This window comes from Sinocyclocheilus anshuiensis, unplaced genomic scaffold (assembly GCF_001515605.1).
Source record: "Sinocyclocheilus anshuiensis isolate Anshui unplaced genomic scaffold, SAMN03320099.WGS_v1.1 scaffold365, whole genome shotgun sequence".
In the NCBI taxonomy this organism is placed as follows: Eukaryota; Metazoa; Chordata; class Actinopteri; order Cypriniformes; family Cyprinidae; genus Sinocyclocheilus; species Sinocyclocheilus anshuiensis.
The window spans coordinates 25,957-40,999 of NW_015539834.1; the positions used below are offsets into that span (position 1 = coordinate 25,957).

General features: G+C 36.2%; 1 protein-coding gene across 1 annotated transcript in view; it reads left to right on the forward strand.

The window, feature by feature from the left end:
* The window catches only part of LOC107684332 (lipoma-preferred partner homolog), a 177,129-nt gene that overhangs the window by 20,017 nt on the left and 142,069 nt on the right, over nt 1-15,043 (forward strand). Inside the window, exons 2-3 of the mRNA XM_016480562.1 lie at nt 1,857-1,963; nt 7,310-7,432. Of these exons, the coding sequence (XP_016336048.1) occupies nt 1,857-1,963; nt 7,310-7,432 (230 nt within the window). The remainder of the gene's footprint in view (nt 1-1,856; nt 1,964-7,309; nt 7,433-15,043) is intronic.

The window sequence follows — 15,043 nt, forward strand, 5'->3', positions numbered from 1 at the left end:
ACATTTCTATTATTATCCGTTGTGATGCTTAATATTTTTGTGAAACTATTTTCAGGATTCTCTTTCTCTCATCCACCTTTTTTTCCACTGAACATGTCGCAATGCATTTTGGGATTGACTTCTCGGTGAAAGATACTGTGTATGTAATGTTGCTTTAGAAAGTGGCTAAAACAATTAATTAGTTTAGCTTTTATATCAACCTTTGCATTAGGAGTGCAACCAAGAGAGGCCACTTGCACAGGCAGCTCACTAGATTTTGGAACAGAGCTATTATTAATAATATATGGTCACCTTTATGAGATTTATTTTTTGAGTGAAATGCATTGTTTGTTAATTGTCATTCAGAGGTTATACTGCTGGTATCAAAAGACTTCAGTCTAACTAGTCATTATTTAATTAGTGAATCACTGAATATTTATGTGCTAATTATTTATGCTTATAATTTTCTAAAAAAAAAATCGTATGCTTTCGTTTTGTTGTTCTCATTAGGTTGGTAATATCTGCTACTGCCAATGTCTGTTCTTAGCCACGTTTAGTTAAAGACTAACTCACTGCTTGAGTGGTACTGTCCCACACCTCCCTCTCTTGGTCTCTCTTTGCCCTGTTCTTCCAGACCTCCTCAATAAATCATGCCGTCTTTGAAACATTTACGTCTCTCGTGTTGCCCTGAATTGAGAAATCCAAACATCATTGGATGTTGGAAAGACATAAGATATTAAGGAACTTAAGATATTAATTTTGTGTCAACTTGCAACTTACAAGTGACTTAAGGATGTAAGCTAAGGCAGGAGAAAAGTACAAATGAAGATCATAGGAGGAGGAGAAAGGGGGACGTAGGACGCTTTTCCTTTTTTTGGAATGTTAAAGATGCCATGGTTGGAGTGCTTATGAGTTTTAACAGAGGTCACGAGGTTATTAGATAAACGGTTAACATAAAGTACTCGAGCCTTTGGGGAATGTTTGATGCCATGTTCACAGAAATATTACAATGTACAAAAAATTGAGCTTGTGATATTTTTCTGTCTGCATTCATATCTCTGGACTGTAGATATTTCAAGACCATAGTTAATTAATTCGACCAGTAGACTCGGAATAAACAACATTTATGACATCAATTAGATCCAAAAGACAGATAAAAACTTTAAACAAGATTGGAAAAAAGTAGATAAAAAGTATCTTCAAAGAGTAATTTGAAAAGCTCATGTCTGGATTGGTACTTAGACGGTCAAATGATTCAGTCCTAAATTGGACGCCGAGTGCAGCCAAATCAGAAAATAATTTGGCCCGCAAATCTTGATCCTGCCTGAAACATGCAGTGGAACCCAATCCCTGGATTAGCTGTGGATTTTGCAACTCAGCGATTGGCTTGTTGCCACACACTTGGCTGGACAAATATCCCATCTCACTTGTTTTGAGCACAGCACTTAGATTTTTAATCTGTACAAACACCTACTTACTACAGCTTAGACCATTTTAGTTAACCAAATGGTTGCTGTTAAATGTATTAATCTATCAGGGACAATATGGTAAGTGTATGTAAGCCTCCTTCCTTTCAATTTCTACACACACTAACACTTTTAAGTACTTACATATACCGGTATTTTGTAAGGAGACTGTAGATATATAAAAAAATGTAGTTAATCATCGTGTTATGTGAAAGTATTATATCCCGTAAAGCTTTCATCTGCTGTTCTTTGTGACATCTAGGTGTGTCGGATTTATGTCAGCTTGATCTATCAGTTTTCCACCCACTCTGACCTGTTGTGCATTTATTCATCCCTGAGGAAGAGAGTTAATCGTATTGACTCATGGGGTGTCTTGCCTTTAAATGTGTTTCTTGTCTGATTTTTTTAAAGGAGACTATCCCCCACCTCCTCCACCTGTTGTTGACACCAGCGGGCTCCCGTCTCCATCCAGCTTCCTACCTCCTCCACCAATGGATGAGGCCTCCCTTGGCTTTCAGGTGAGATAAACCTTGCTAAACCTGTCATCACAATATACAATATGACCTCCAGTGGGGTCCAAATGTCCATTTTGTGAAAATGTTTTATTTGGCTTTTTTTTTATTTTTTATTCATTACATTTTAAATGAAATATTATATTAACCATATGAAGGAAAAGTTGATTTTTTTTTTCACAGTAATAGCATTTAGTATTTATTACTGTATGTACTTAATAGTCAGTATTTGGAATACCCCATTTTTGCTTTAATTACATAATGCAGTCAGGTTGGCATGAACTGCACACACTTTTGCAAAACAAACATGATTTGTGAGTGTTCCAAATTATTTGCTTCAGTGGAAGCAAAGAAATATGACCTTTTGTACAAAAGTTCACATGGTGAACAAATTTGCTTATTTTGATTAGTGACCTGGAATAGAGCATACTCTTAAATGCTATTTCTTTTGTTTTGTTTTCTGTTTTGTCTTGTCAAAATCCCAGAACTTAACAGTTTTAAATCAGATTTTGAATCCGTGATTTTCAGTGTGATCTCAGATTTGTAATCCCTAATATAAATTTAAGACACTTAAGAAAGTTTCATATCCCTTTTCATGTGTGTTACCGACAAACCGTCAAAGGCCAGCCAAGTCTGTGTCTTTTTTGGGGGCTGTGTACTAGGCGTATGTCCTAGTTGTTTATATCCTTCTTTAGTTCATTGGCAATCATTTAGAAATGAGTGAGGGCACAGGGAAGGCTGACACCTATTGGTTCACCTCAGTCATATTCCCCCTAAGGGAGTCAGTCCTCCCTCAGAAACAAACACTGATTGTCCATCCATTAAACTACAGCCTCAAAACCATTTCTGAGTAATATTCATTGTAATTAGACATTATTATTATTATTATTATTTAACACATACAGTACAAACGGTCTATATCTATTCTGGTAGTGAATTTCCAGGGATTGCATGGACTGATAATAAAAAATCCTCTCATTCTGCACTGTTCTAGAAGTAGGCATTTGATCTAAATAATGTGAATAGTTTTAATTTTACATCATTGTTTTTGCTTCGGTCTGTTGATAATGTGTCCGTGTAGTTTGTTGCAAGACAGGATCCAGTCACTGATGAGCGACGCCGAGACGCCGCAGACGCTTGTAAAGTCTTCATCAGGGGTTCAGCAGTGTTTTTTTTTTTTAATAAGGCCGCTTTATCTGCCGCTCAGAATGTGACTACAGGCATGTTCTCTGCTCTATTAAAACCCTCCACTGGATCGCTTTCCCACGAACGCTGCTCTGCAAGGGAGGAAGCCTGTCCGGAGGGAATCAGCGCGTTTGTTGATCTAGCTCTATGGAGTCAGCGTATGGCAGACGGTGTTATCGGCGGATAATTAGGCTAGTACAGAAAAGACATCAGACTGTAGAGGCGAGGATCTCGATTCCTCTGTAAAACTGAATGGCATCCCGGAGTCAGTTTAACCGGCTTTACATCTCAGACGAGAGGAGATCAGTGACAGCTGATGGTTTGTGACATTGAAAATAATCCACAGCAAAGCACATTTTGTTGCATTCATCACACCATTTCCCTGAAGACCGTTAGCTCTTGATTCTGATAACAGTATGTGCGCGTTCACGTGCATGTGGGTACTTTACCGAAAACGAGCGGCAATCCGCTCGACCCACAACTTTCCCTAATTCCAGTTTTCTACATCTTTCATGAATGAAAAAGGGGATGTTGAATTATTTCTGCTCCTAAGCAGAACTAACAAGAGGAAGAGGCCGGAGTGGCGCGGTGAATATGAATAATCAAATGATACTTGGCCTAAATTATTTTGTTTCCCGTAACAGAACACATAGCAACACATGTAGTCTTTATTTAACTTCACTTATCTGTCGCCGTGGTTTTTCATTAAACTCAGCACTTAAATCAGCTTCCTCTCTTCAAACGGTGCTTACCAGAATGCAAAAGGATGGCTTACATAACCGATGGAAGTGCTTCATTAGATTGCTATGCCTTTTCTTTCATTACACTATGTCCTGCTGTTGAACTGACTGTCCAGTTCTCTAATGGAATTAAGATAATTCACATAATATGGCTCACAAAACAGAGGCCAAAGGGAAAATGCTTGCATACTTGTGTAAGTGTGCAGTTTCTAAGGGCTTTACGTGTTATTACAGTATTTTATTTCTGTAAACTGTTGTTGATCTTTTTGTGGTGTGTGCATGACTCGATCTTGGTTGCTATAGGAACATGCCTAAAAATAAAAAGTCTTGAACCTTTTACAAATTGCAGCACACAGTATAATTAATAATGAAACAATACAGGGAATTGCACTGTGGGAATTGCACTGTGGAAATAGCCTCAGAAGTTGCTTTTGATCACATAATCATATGGAACTCACTTTGTATTTATTTCCCTTATTTACATAAACTGTTCTAAAACACTTCTAAATCAATTCACGAGACATTTATGCAACTTTTTTCATGTAGTTTGTCTTTTTTAAACAGGCTGCACATGTGCTGAAATAGTACTACAATATGTGTATTTACATTACACATTTACATTACCTCCTGTTTATGTAAACTAAGCTTATTATAGAATGTGTTTCTTCACAAATCAGCATATTTGCCTGCCGCAGGTAATGTCGCGCTATTACTGTACATTTTGTGTACATTTTCTGTCGATCATGGCAGCAGTTATTCCTCATATTTACATTTGACAGATGCTTTTGTCCAAATTGTCATAGACCGCATTTAATCAGTTCATGCAATCCCTGGGAATTAAACCCATGACCTTGTCATTGTCAGCGCTACGTTTGAGCTACAGGCAAGCAATCATCTGATCAAAATGATGCATTATACCTTTTCTTATTTTCAGACTTTGAAGAGCCCATTCATATTCTTGTATCTGCTGTACAAGCCTAGTAAAGTATGTGATATCGCAACCTAGAGTTAGGAACGAAGCCAGTAGATCGGGAATTGCGCTATGCAAATAGCATTCAGCATCGTAACAGTGTTGTGCCTGTTACCTGTTTTGCATAATTCATTTAGTGAATCTGCCGCTAAACAACACAAACAGCAGGTGCAAATAAACCGCACATTCAGCAGGCACAATTCATTCTTAATTAACTCCCCCCCGGTCTGTTTGCTTTTAGTTCAAGTTTAAGTTCACCTTAGTTCAGGACCTTGGCTTTAATGATGCAAACCTTTGTTTGCCCTTTCCCCTGATAGTTCGGGAAGCTTTTTAGGGCCTGGTCTGCTCCAAATAGAGGCATGTTAGGGTTGTAATAGGTTGTGACAGGTAATCCAAACACATAACATTAGACCAAGAGTCAGTCACTGATCCTGGCCTATGAGCTCAGTGCCACGGGCAATCCTGAGACCTCCTCTCCTCTCCTCTCCTCTCCTCTCCTCTCCTCTCCTCTCTTCATCTGAAAGACGAAGGCAGACTAAAGTAGACCAAACAAATTTAGAGCAGATTAGAATTTAGCTTCCTATTATTCTATAATTTAAAGAAAGAAATGTTACTTGAGCACCAAATTGGCATATTACAATGCTTTCTTTCATGAAAGATCATGTGACACTGAAGACTGGAGTAATACTGCTGAAAATCCAGCTTTCCATCAAAGGAATACATTTTGTTTTAAAATATATTAAAATAGAAAACAGTTATTTTAAATTGTAATAATATTTCACAATATTACTATTTTTACTGTATTTTTGATCAAATAAATGCATCAGAGACTTTCTCACAAACATTAAAAACCTCGAATTTTGAACGGTAGTATATTATTCTATTGATATTTCTCTTTGCTCAGCAAAAAAGTACAGGGGGTGTCCCCTTGATTACATTATATTCACAAATTATTATTATTATTATTATTATTAAAAAAAGAAAGTTCCTCATTTCAAAACCGCAATTTATGTCATGACCGCACTGTGTTGAATACTCACTAACAAAAACTATTCACAAAGCTATGTCAATGCACATAAAGGGCTTTTATTTATCTAGTGTCATGTAAAGAAAGAAGAAGCTGCAGAGGACAAGAAGAGATATCAATGTCCTTCAGCCGTGAGGGGAGAAGGTTGTTGTGCCCCCCTTTGATGAGGAGCGAGAACGCTGTCAAATTCTGCCCCTCACACCTTTTTTTTGTCACATGGCTGCCATTCCTCAAATGTCTTTGATAATTTTGTTCTTTGCTCCCTCTCTGACATAAAGAACAGGAGTTGATGATTGCAGATGTATTGCTCATCCAAGACTTAGAGTTTAGAGTCAGTTGTTATATATACACAGTTTTTGCATAAGAATATTTAGGAAGACCTTAGTTTGCCTTACAATATTTTGTATTAGAAACTGTTGTCATTAATTTGGCAATTTACTGAACACTTGTGCCACACTGTTCTAGTATAGTGCTTAGAATAACTTAGTGTTAATTAAAAAAATTAAAATAAATTAATTAAATTCAGACATACATTGACTTGATTTTTTTTATTTTTTTTATTAATGAAGTCACAGAGGTCATCAAATTTCATCCAACTTTACTTTAGGGTCTCTAAATGAAATGTATTCCAGTGTCCAGTATTGCTAGACTTAGAATACTTGTAAGCTCTCCACACTGTTGTGTTTTTTGTAATTTATAATGCCACAAAACACTGTATTCTCATTCAGAAGATGTTGCATGCTTACCCGGAGACTTGGTGAGAACACTCTGCACGACACATGAATCAAGTGAGACCCAATATTTAGATTAAGTGAGGTGGGATATTTATTTATGGATGTGCCGTGCTACCTCAGTGTAAACATCTTAAAAAGAAACCTGCAACTGGAGTGTGAATACAACTTTGTGAGAGTGAAGCTTTGTTATTGTCAGTTTGGGAGACAGTGAAATTTTTAAGTAGAGTGAAAACAGATAAAGCGGACAGAGTGAGAGGGAGAGAGAGCTTAGGGGTGATTCAATTAATATGTGATGAGCTGTCTCACCAACAAAGCATTATTGTTCTTTGTTTATTCTTTCACATCACTGAGATTTTCTCCTAAAGACTTTCTCCCAGACAATCGTGTCTTATTGTTACAGTAGTTCACTTTCAGCCAATTGTCTGAGGCCACGATTAATTTTAATGAACATGTAAAAGACAAAACAGAAAGACAAAAAAATCACCAAATGCACAAGGTGTTGTGTAATAGTAACCCACAGTGGAAGATGTGCCATATTTGAGTGTTAAATTGCCTTCTTTGTGTATAATATTTCATTATTTTTTATATTATGTAGCATGCATGTTCAAGAGTGATTAAGTGGGTTAGCTGATTTAGAGCAACCCTCTTTCAAAAAGACCTAATTTCATTACAGGTTACTGTGTCTGTGTATTTCAGATAAAAGGACCTGAGAAAACTCTAGAAGAGAGACGTTCTAGTCTGGATGCTGAGATCGACTCCTTGACCAGCATCCTGGCAGACCTAGAGAGCAGCTCACCGTACAAGCCGCGCACGCCGCAGGTACGGTCATTACAAACACATTCCCAAACCACCTCCAACCACATTACCTTAACATATATGATTACGGAATCCATATAAAAGACATTCTGGAAGCTTCACCAATTTAGAAATTGTAGCATTTAATATAATATAGTGTTTAATTTATACAAATGCTTAAAGCTGCAGTCCATAACACATTAAAAACACATAGTCACGCAATGTTGATGTTGTTAAAATTAACATTTTGAGAACAAAGTATAACAATAATAATAATTTGCATGGTTTGATGTGATATGAGCTAAGCGATCGTTAGATATAATCACCATTGTAATCACCATTGGTAGCGTGATGTGTTGTAATGCTTTTTTTTCTCAGTTGGTCAGAACAAAAGTGGCAGACATGTTACTTGTTCAGATGACATTTTCCGGTGAAAATTCTTTTTTGGATCATACTACTAAGACGTAGAATCTGATTCCAAAGTACAGTAAATATCCACAAAGTTGCGATGACTGACATCCACACACATACTCCTCAAAACATTAGATTCATCCGCACTGAGGAGCCGTGCCGATGCACAACCCACATAAAGATGGTAACTTCGCAAATAACTGCAATTGCAGATTTCAAGCAGAGATGGTGACAGAGGCAAAACTTACGGACTGCAGCTTTAATATTGAAAAGTTAATATTGAGTAGCTTACATTTTAAACACAATATTGCTAGGTAGCCTGTCTATTTTAGCCTCCTCCAACTAAAATATTTCCAAACGAATCCAATAAAGAATCAACTGTTGTGTGTCTCTCAGCAACACAGTAGCGAAGTTTAGTTCCCGAGCGAATCAGTATGTTTGAACGAATCGGGTAAGTGAATTCAATAACTCCTACTGGTATGAAACAATGAAGCCTGTAGCCATTCAAATTTGAGGACCAAAACTTTAAATAAGTTTAAATATCAAATTATCCTTACAATTTAATGTGGTTCACAGCAAGTTTCTTAATTATAGTGCAATTTAGAATGTATAAAATAATGGTAAGTCAGTGGCTAAATGTGAATGGGTGCATAAAAAAAATCATTGTTTCTGTTCAAAAATGTTTGCAGCCGTCATTCACTATGAATATTCATGCTTGGTGTGAATAGGTCTTTGAAGAGGTACAGAGTGTCATCCATCTAGAGCAGTGGTTCTCAAACTTTTTACAGCGGCGTACCCCCTGGGACATTTAACATTCTTCTGCATACCCCCTCTCTTCCACTTAGACCGCAGTCACACCTTTTCTATTAAAGGACAATATTTGCACCCTTAAACTGATTTACAGGTGCATTTTTTACCTTTATAGAGGCAAATATTTTCTATCCTTGTATGTCATGTTTTATGTCATATTCTTAACATTTCATTAAGTGTATTATTAATATAATAAATAAAGCAATAAATGATGGCAAATCGAAGTGATTCTTGTAGATTTAAAAATAAAACCGCCAGTAGGTGGCGGCAAGTCGTTGTCTTAATGAGCCAGGCGTCGCGTCATTCATTCCTTCATTCAGTAACAAGCAAAATGCTGTAGTTATGAATGGGTTATTAATCACTGACTCTCCAAATCGTTCAAAGCCGCAGATTTGTTCACTAACGAAACACCGCTGTATGATGCTTGTGCTGTCTCTGAACGCACACCAGATGATACAGATTTCGTTGGAACTATTATTTTTCGTTGCAAAATAGAACAAACATGACAATATTCTGTTCAAAATGTAAGCTACATTTAAAATGTAAAATGTTCACTTAATATTACCTTTTTTGTTGAACTGTTGTAAAAAATGAATGACACATTTGCCATCGTTTGGATATTCAGGGAAATTTGCATTCTTGCTCGCATCTTAAACATGAAAACAATAACACGCACAGAGTGTGTCTGTATCGAAGAGAGTTTAAATCGATCTCAATGTACAGTGCGTGTCAATATTTGCTCTTCATGCTAGTGAAGATCTACTTTACATTGAACAGCAGCGTGATTTGCTAAAGCAGCATATTCAGCGGCCATCCTATCACATGCATGCTGCTTGTGTGGATGCAGTCAGTTTTGACCGTAAAAAATGAGGTAAGCTGATTGGATATCATGTATTTGACCGTTTACAGCACCCCCATTTTCCTGTTTTTACATTAGAAGCGGCATTTTGCTTGTCAGAAATACATGTTTGGTTTTAATGTTGCTTTAAGTTGGGGGATTAAATGAATGCCAAAACTCAAAATTTTGTTCGCGTACCCCCCACCGTCATTGAGAACCACTGATCTAGAGTGTCATCTATAATTCTGTGCAGGCTGCAGACTTGAATAAGAACTCAAAATCTCTTATTTATTTTTATCTCTGACTTATTCATTAGCCTTTATTTGACTCCCGCAGTGAATCAATTTAGATGCAGAGGCCCTTCTTTAAAAGAAAATAACAAAACACTCTTTATTATTATTTTGGGGAACCTGTTATCACTCCCCAAAAAAATAAAAAGATTAACGAATTTAGGTTGCACAACGAGACCGATGAAAAGCAAATCAAAATGTGTAAGTGTACCAGTCATTTCTCATTTTTGGAAAGTGTTATAGTCTAAAATTATAATGACCCATATCATTAATAGATATCAAATGAAGTTAAGAGCAGACACTCAAGTTGAGCCCTAGGGCACTTTACTAAATAGTTCAACACACAATGAATGTAGGCCAGTGCATTCGGAGTCAATGCTGTCGCATTTGGAGCAACCACAAGTCCCTCCTGTTGGCAAACAGCACCACAGATAGAGCTCGCCTTATTACATGGCCAAAGCTTAATAATGGAGAGTGCTGTCTTTGAACTAGAAACACCCTGCTTTTGGCAAGCGGTCTCTATTCCTCTTTTCTTCTCTGGGGTCGGTCTATTCCATTTGCTGATCTCTAGAGTCCTCGACAGGCACTCCTTTAAAATTATTATTGAGCATAAAGTCTGCACAAACAGAACTCTGCAAAAAACTCTGGAGCTCTGTAAGTACTTGCAATATGTTGATAGATAGATAGATAGATAGATAGATAGATAGATAGATAGATAGATAGATAGATAGATAGATAAATGATAGATAATAGATAGATGTTCTGAAATGAGGAGGCAAAGCTTTTTTTATTATTATTTTGGTCCCACTTTATATTAAGTGGCCTTAACTACTATGTACTTGCATCAAAAAATAAGTACAATGTCCTTATTGTGTTCATATTGTATTACAAAACACATTTGCTGCTATTGAGGTGGGATATGGGTAAGGTTAGGGACAGGTTTGGTGGTATGGGTAGGTTTAAGGGTGGGTTAAGGTGTAAGGGATGGGTCAACAGTGTAATTAACAACGTCATTTGCACTGCGCTCTTGCGTTACTTGATCTTTTTATTTTGGTGCGTCAATCTGTTGAGTTACTTAGTATAGGAAATTATGATCTGCACTCACGAGAACAATCTTCTTTTTTCTTTTATTTTACATTCATTACTGATGGGAAAAGACACAAAACGGTTTTGTGTCTTTTCCCATCAGTAATGAATGTAAAATAAAAGAAAAAAGAAGATTGTTCTCGTGAGTGCGGATCATAATTTCCTATACTAATCAACAGTGTAATTATAAATGTAATTACAGAAATTAATTACAGATGTAATTTATTAAAGCCAAGTATGAATCTCATCAAGTGTTTTCAGGCATTTTACATTTATTTCAAAATAATAACTTGAGGCAGTAACAATTTGAACAATATCTTTTATTTGTGAACTTACTGTATATTCAGCTATTCTTTTTAATAGTTAACTTTTAACTATTTTTGAATTTTTTGGTTTATCAGTCATCAAATCTCATTAAATATGGTCAGAGATTTACTTTTAATTTCACCAAGCTGATTACTCACTAAAAACGTCCGCAGGTCATGTTTTCATGTCATTTTAAGTCTTATTTTGATGTAACAAAATGGTTATATCTAAGTGTGTGAGTTGTTTATTTACTTTTTTTAATTAGTCTTCCCATTAACGCCATTATATAGTTCATTCAGATTGATTCGCGAACACGGGATGCATACAAACACAAGAGGCCGGATTTATCGCATGAACCAATCACAGCTGAACATAACCAATCACATCCAATTAAATTGCGATGGAGGCATTGCCTCCTCTCACGTGACTTCCCCCATTCATTCTCAATTACCTCCGACCAAACTCACAGCACGCTTTAGGGGGTGTGTTAAAACTCAGTGGGCTCAGGGGAAGCAAGCGAGAAGCCGACTGTAACTTTACCTGGTAGTGTTGCTGTTGGACAGTGTTTCTTTAGAAAAACAAGTAGTTTACACATTTTAATGTTATATTTTATAATATTTGCATTGTTTTATTTTTGTACTAGGAATTTTTTTCTCATCCAATATTTTGAGGAGGCACTGCCTCCCTTGCCTCCTCGGAGGAAACGCTCCAGATAGATAGATAGATAGATAGATAGATAGATAGATAGATCTAAAAGAAAGAAAAGAAAGAAAGAAAGAAAGAAAGAAAGAAAGAACACTTAAATTCCCAGAATGCATTGCACGTGTTGAATTTCTTCCTGTCATTCAAATTCAGCTTCCTGTGGCGTGTGGCCATTTCAATACTAATTCAGACTCATGAACTGAACTCCACCTATGGTGCTCTTCTTGCATTTCTCTGCCATGTTTCTTCAATGTTGCCAATCTGACTCTTCCTCTGTTCCCATGGCCTCATGGGATAGCAACAATGCTGATGGGCTATTGTTTGGCCACTGTATCATGATACCTTGGCATTCGGAATCCTACTCATTTGATTTACCGCATTTTACACAATGTATAACAAAGAAGTACATGTATCAGACACAGAGAGAGTCTTTGAATCTGAGCCATAGACATGTTTCCTAAGACACAGAGTCGTGATAGAGCAACGCTGCAGAAATTCCTGGGGGAATCAGAATGATGAGGGGTCAAGAGGTCACATATCACATATCTGAGCCAAAAGCTCTGTTTTTATACAGAGCGAAACTGGCTTTGACCTCAGTTCCGGCAAACGCAGAGGCCGTTGGTACAGTGTGCTGAGAAAACATTAATGTTGCTCTCAGCAAAGTGAGGCTGGTTTGGCAACAAGCACTGCAAAAACGCACATACACACTGAGAAATATGTACACTCAAATTTAAAGCACACCAACAGCTACACACACTGACAGGCGCACATTTTTAAAGGTCATGCACCTGCACACTTTTGAAGTGGCAGGTAAGATTTTCCTAAATAAAATATAGTCTAAGTGCAGATCTTTGTAAAAGTACTTTGTGAGAGCTACAAGTATCAGAAAGGAGTCTGAAAGCTTTTGTCAGTAGACTTGAAAAATGTATACAGGCAGAGAAAACACAGTGTTAGAGAGAAAACAGCCTGAGTAGTTTCTGGTATCGGGGTTAAATCTCAGGATCAGCCTCAGTTGCTCTGATATCTGCCTATTCATTTGGCCATTTATGACAGCGTTTGTCCGCCAGAGCGTGGAATATGTGTGAAAAAGTGTGTGACAGTGCCAAAATCATCACCTAGGTGGGCAACAATTATGTAAAGATTTTGGTGTGTTTCCAGTGTTCCCAGACATAATAAGGGATGAAAAATTTACTGTTATTGTAAAAATATTTATTTTAAATTAACATTAGAATTATATGAAACTTGAGGTTTTAAATGATTGGCTTTTCCAAATTGCCATGATGAGTAATTTGTTTCTTATGGGAGATTTTTTAAATTTATTTTCTATTACAATTTCTATTTCTATTCTATATGTATTTCTATATGTAATAAATGAACTGTCATTATATGGAACTTTTTTTTTTCAAGAAAATGCTCGAATCTGATCAAATTAGACCATCACCCCCCCCATACACAACCATTTTAATACAACATTTTATTATTTTTAAATGTTTTAATATTTTACATTTTTAATTTTTCTTAAATAATAAACATTTCAAATGCCACCATATTTTTTTTATTTATTTTATATTTCTATTTATTTTTTCTATATGTATTTCTATATGTAATTAATTAACTCTAATCATATGGAATGTTTTTTCAAGAAAATGCTTGATTCAGTTCAAATCAGACCAACACACACACACACACTTTTTATATTTAATTAGTGTTAGTATTTGTATTTATTTATTGTAGTAGATAGTCAGTAGATACAGATTTTGGTGTTAAAATTATTCTATAAAATTATATAAAAACAGCATGCTGAATATTTTTTTGGTGCTATATGAAATAATTAAAGTTTGATGGTATGTTAACTGTACTCAACTCACAATTTTCAGTATTGAGAAAAAATTAGATATCAATAATTAACAAATATACATAATTACTGTAAATTAATGCTGATTATTTTGGTTTTGTTTACTTGTTTACAAACTTGACTAATGGAAATCCTGTCATTTCAATTCATATTCCAATTCATAAATTTAAAGTGACCCTGTTATTAAATTCAACATTTTGCTCAATGCTGACACAAACACGCACTCATTAGCTACATTCCAGCTTACGTTGCTTCTGGCTGATTAACTTGACTTGACCTTTTTTATTCATCCAGCAGATCCACCAGGCCTTTATTTTCCCCTCTGTCTATATTATATGAATTATTTGTTAGAGTGACTCTGGGCTTCTTTAATGTGCGAGGTTTTATAGCTGAGGCCACTGGCACAGCTGCTCTCTCTGTAATCGTCCACTTGTAAAAGCAGAGAATATCAGCGTCCTCAGTTTACAGCTCTCCCAAATCACAGAGCCTTCTCTCAAAAATCAATAGGAGTACTCTTCCCCTCATCCCTGCTTTGAGCTTTAAGGAAAGGGACTTTATCCCAGTGTTTGTTGAAACCTGTAGTTAAAGGACCTGCTTTGTGATCTTTGTCGACTCCTGTGTGTGAAATTGCAGCTGAATTTGTTTTGCTGCTTTGACTCAACCTGATGCTTTCCAACCTATCGAAGCAGCCTCTTTGCTTTAGTTGGTGCTCTGTGGGTGTAACAAGATGTAATGAAATGCGATCATTCTATAAACCCCATTTGCTTCCATCATTCATCTCTCCAGCCATACCCCTGTCCCTGTAAACAGACTCACATACACAAACACACACACTGTGGGATCCATCCAAGAGGCAATTCTGAGTTTGGCATAGATTAGCATAGACGTTTTCCCCTTCGCACCCACAGTGTTGAATCAGAAGTAGTCTTTATGGGAATGTAATGAATTGCTCTCTAGGGAAGACATCTCATTTTACGATAGCTATTTTTACAAGAGAAACCTCTACATTATGCCTCTTCACCACATGAATAATATTAAATATTGAAGTTATACTGGAAAATGAATCAAGGCATGGAAAGATTATGTTAATAGATCTAAAAAACAGTCAGCAACATTACCGTATATATATAAAAATAAATTGTATCCATTTTTATAAGAAAATCTCTAAATTAAAAAATTTAAATTAAAAATCTCATTTGTGGAAATGTTGAATATATATATATAGACACTTGCGGTCTTTTTTATTTTTTATTTTGTTCTATTGATTACTTTTTGTTTGAATCTCTCAACATTTTACAACAGTAGCCAGGTGGTGAAGACAAGAAAAAATAAACTAA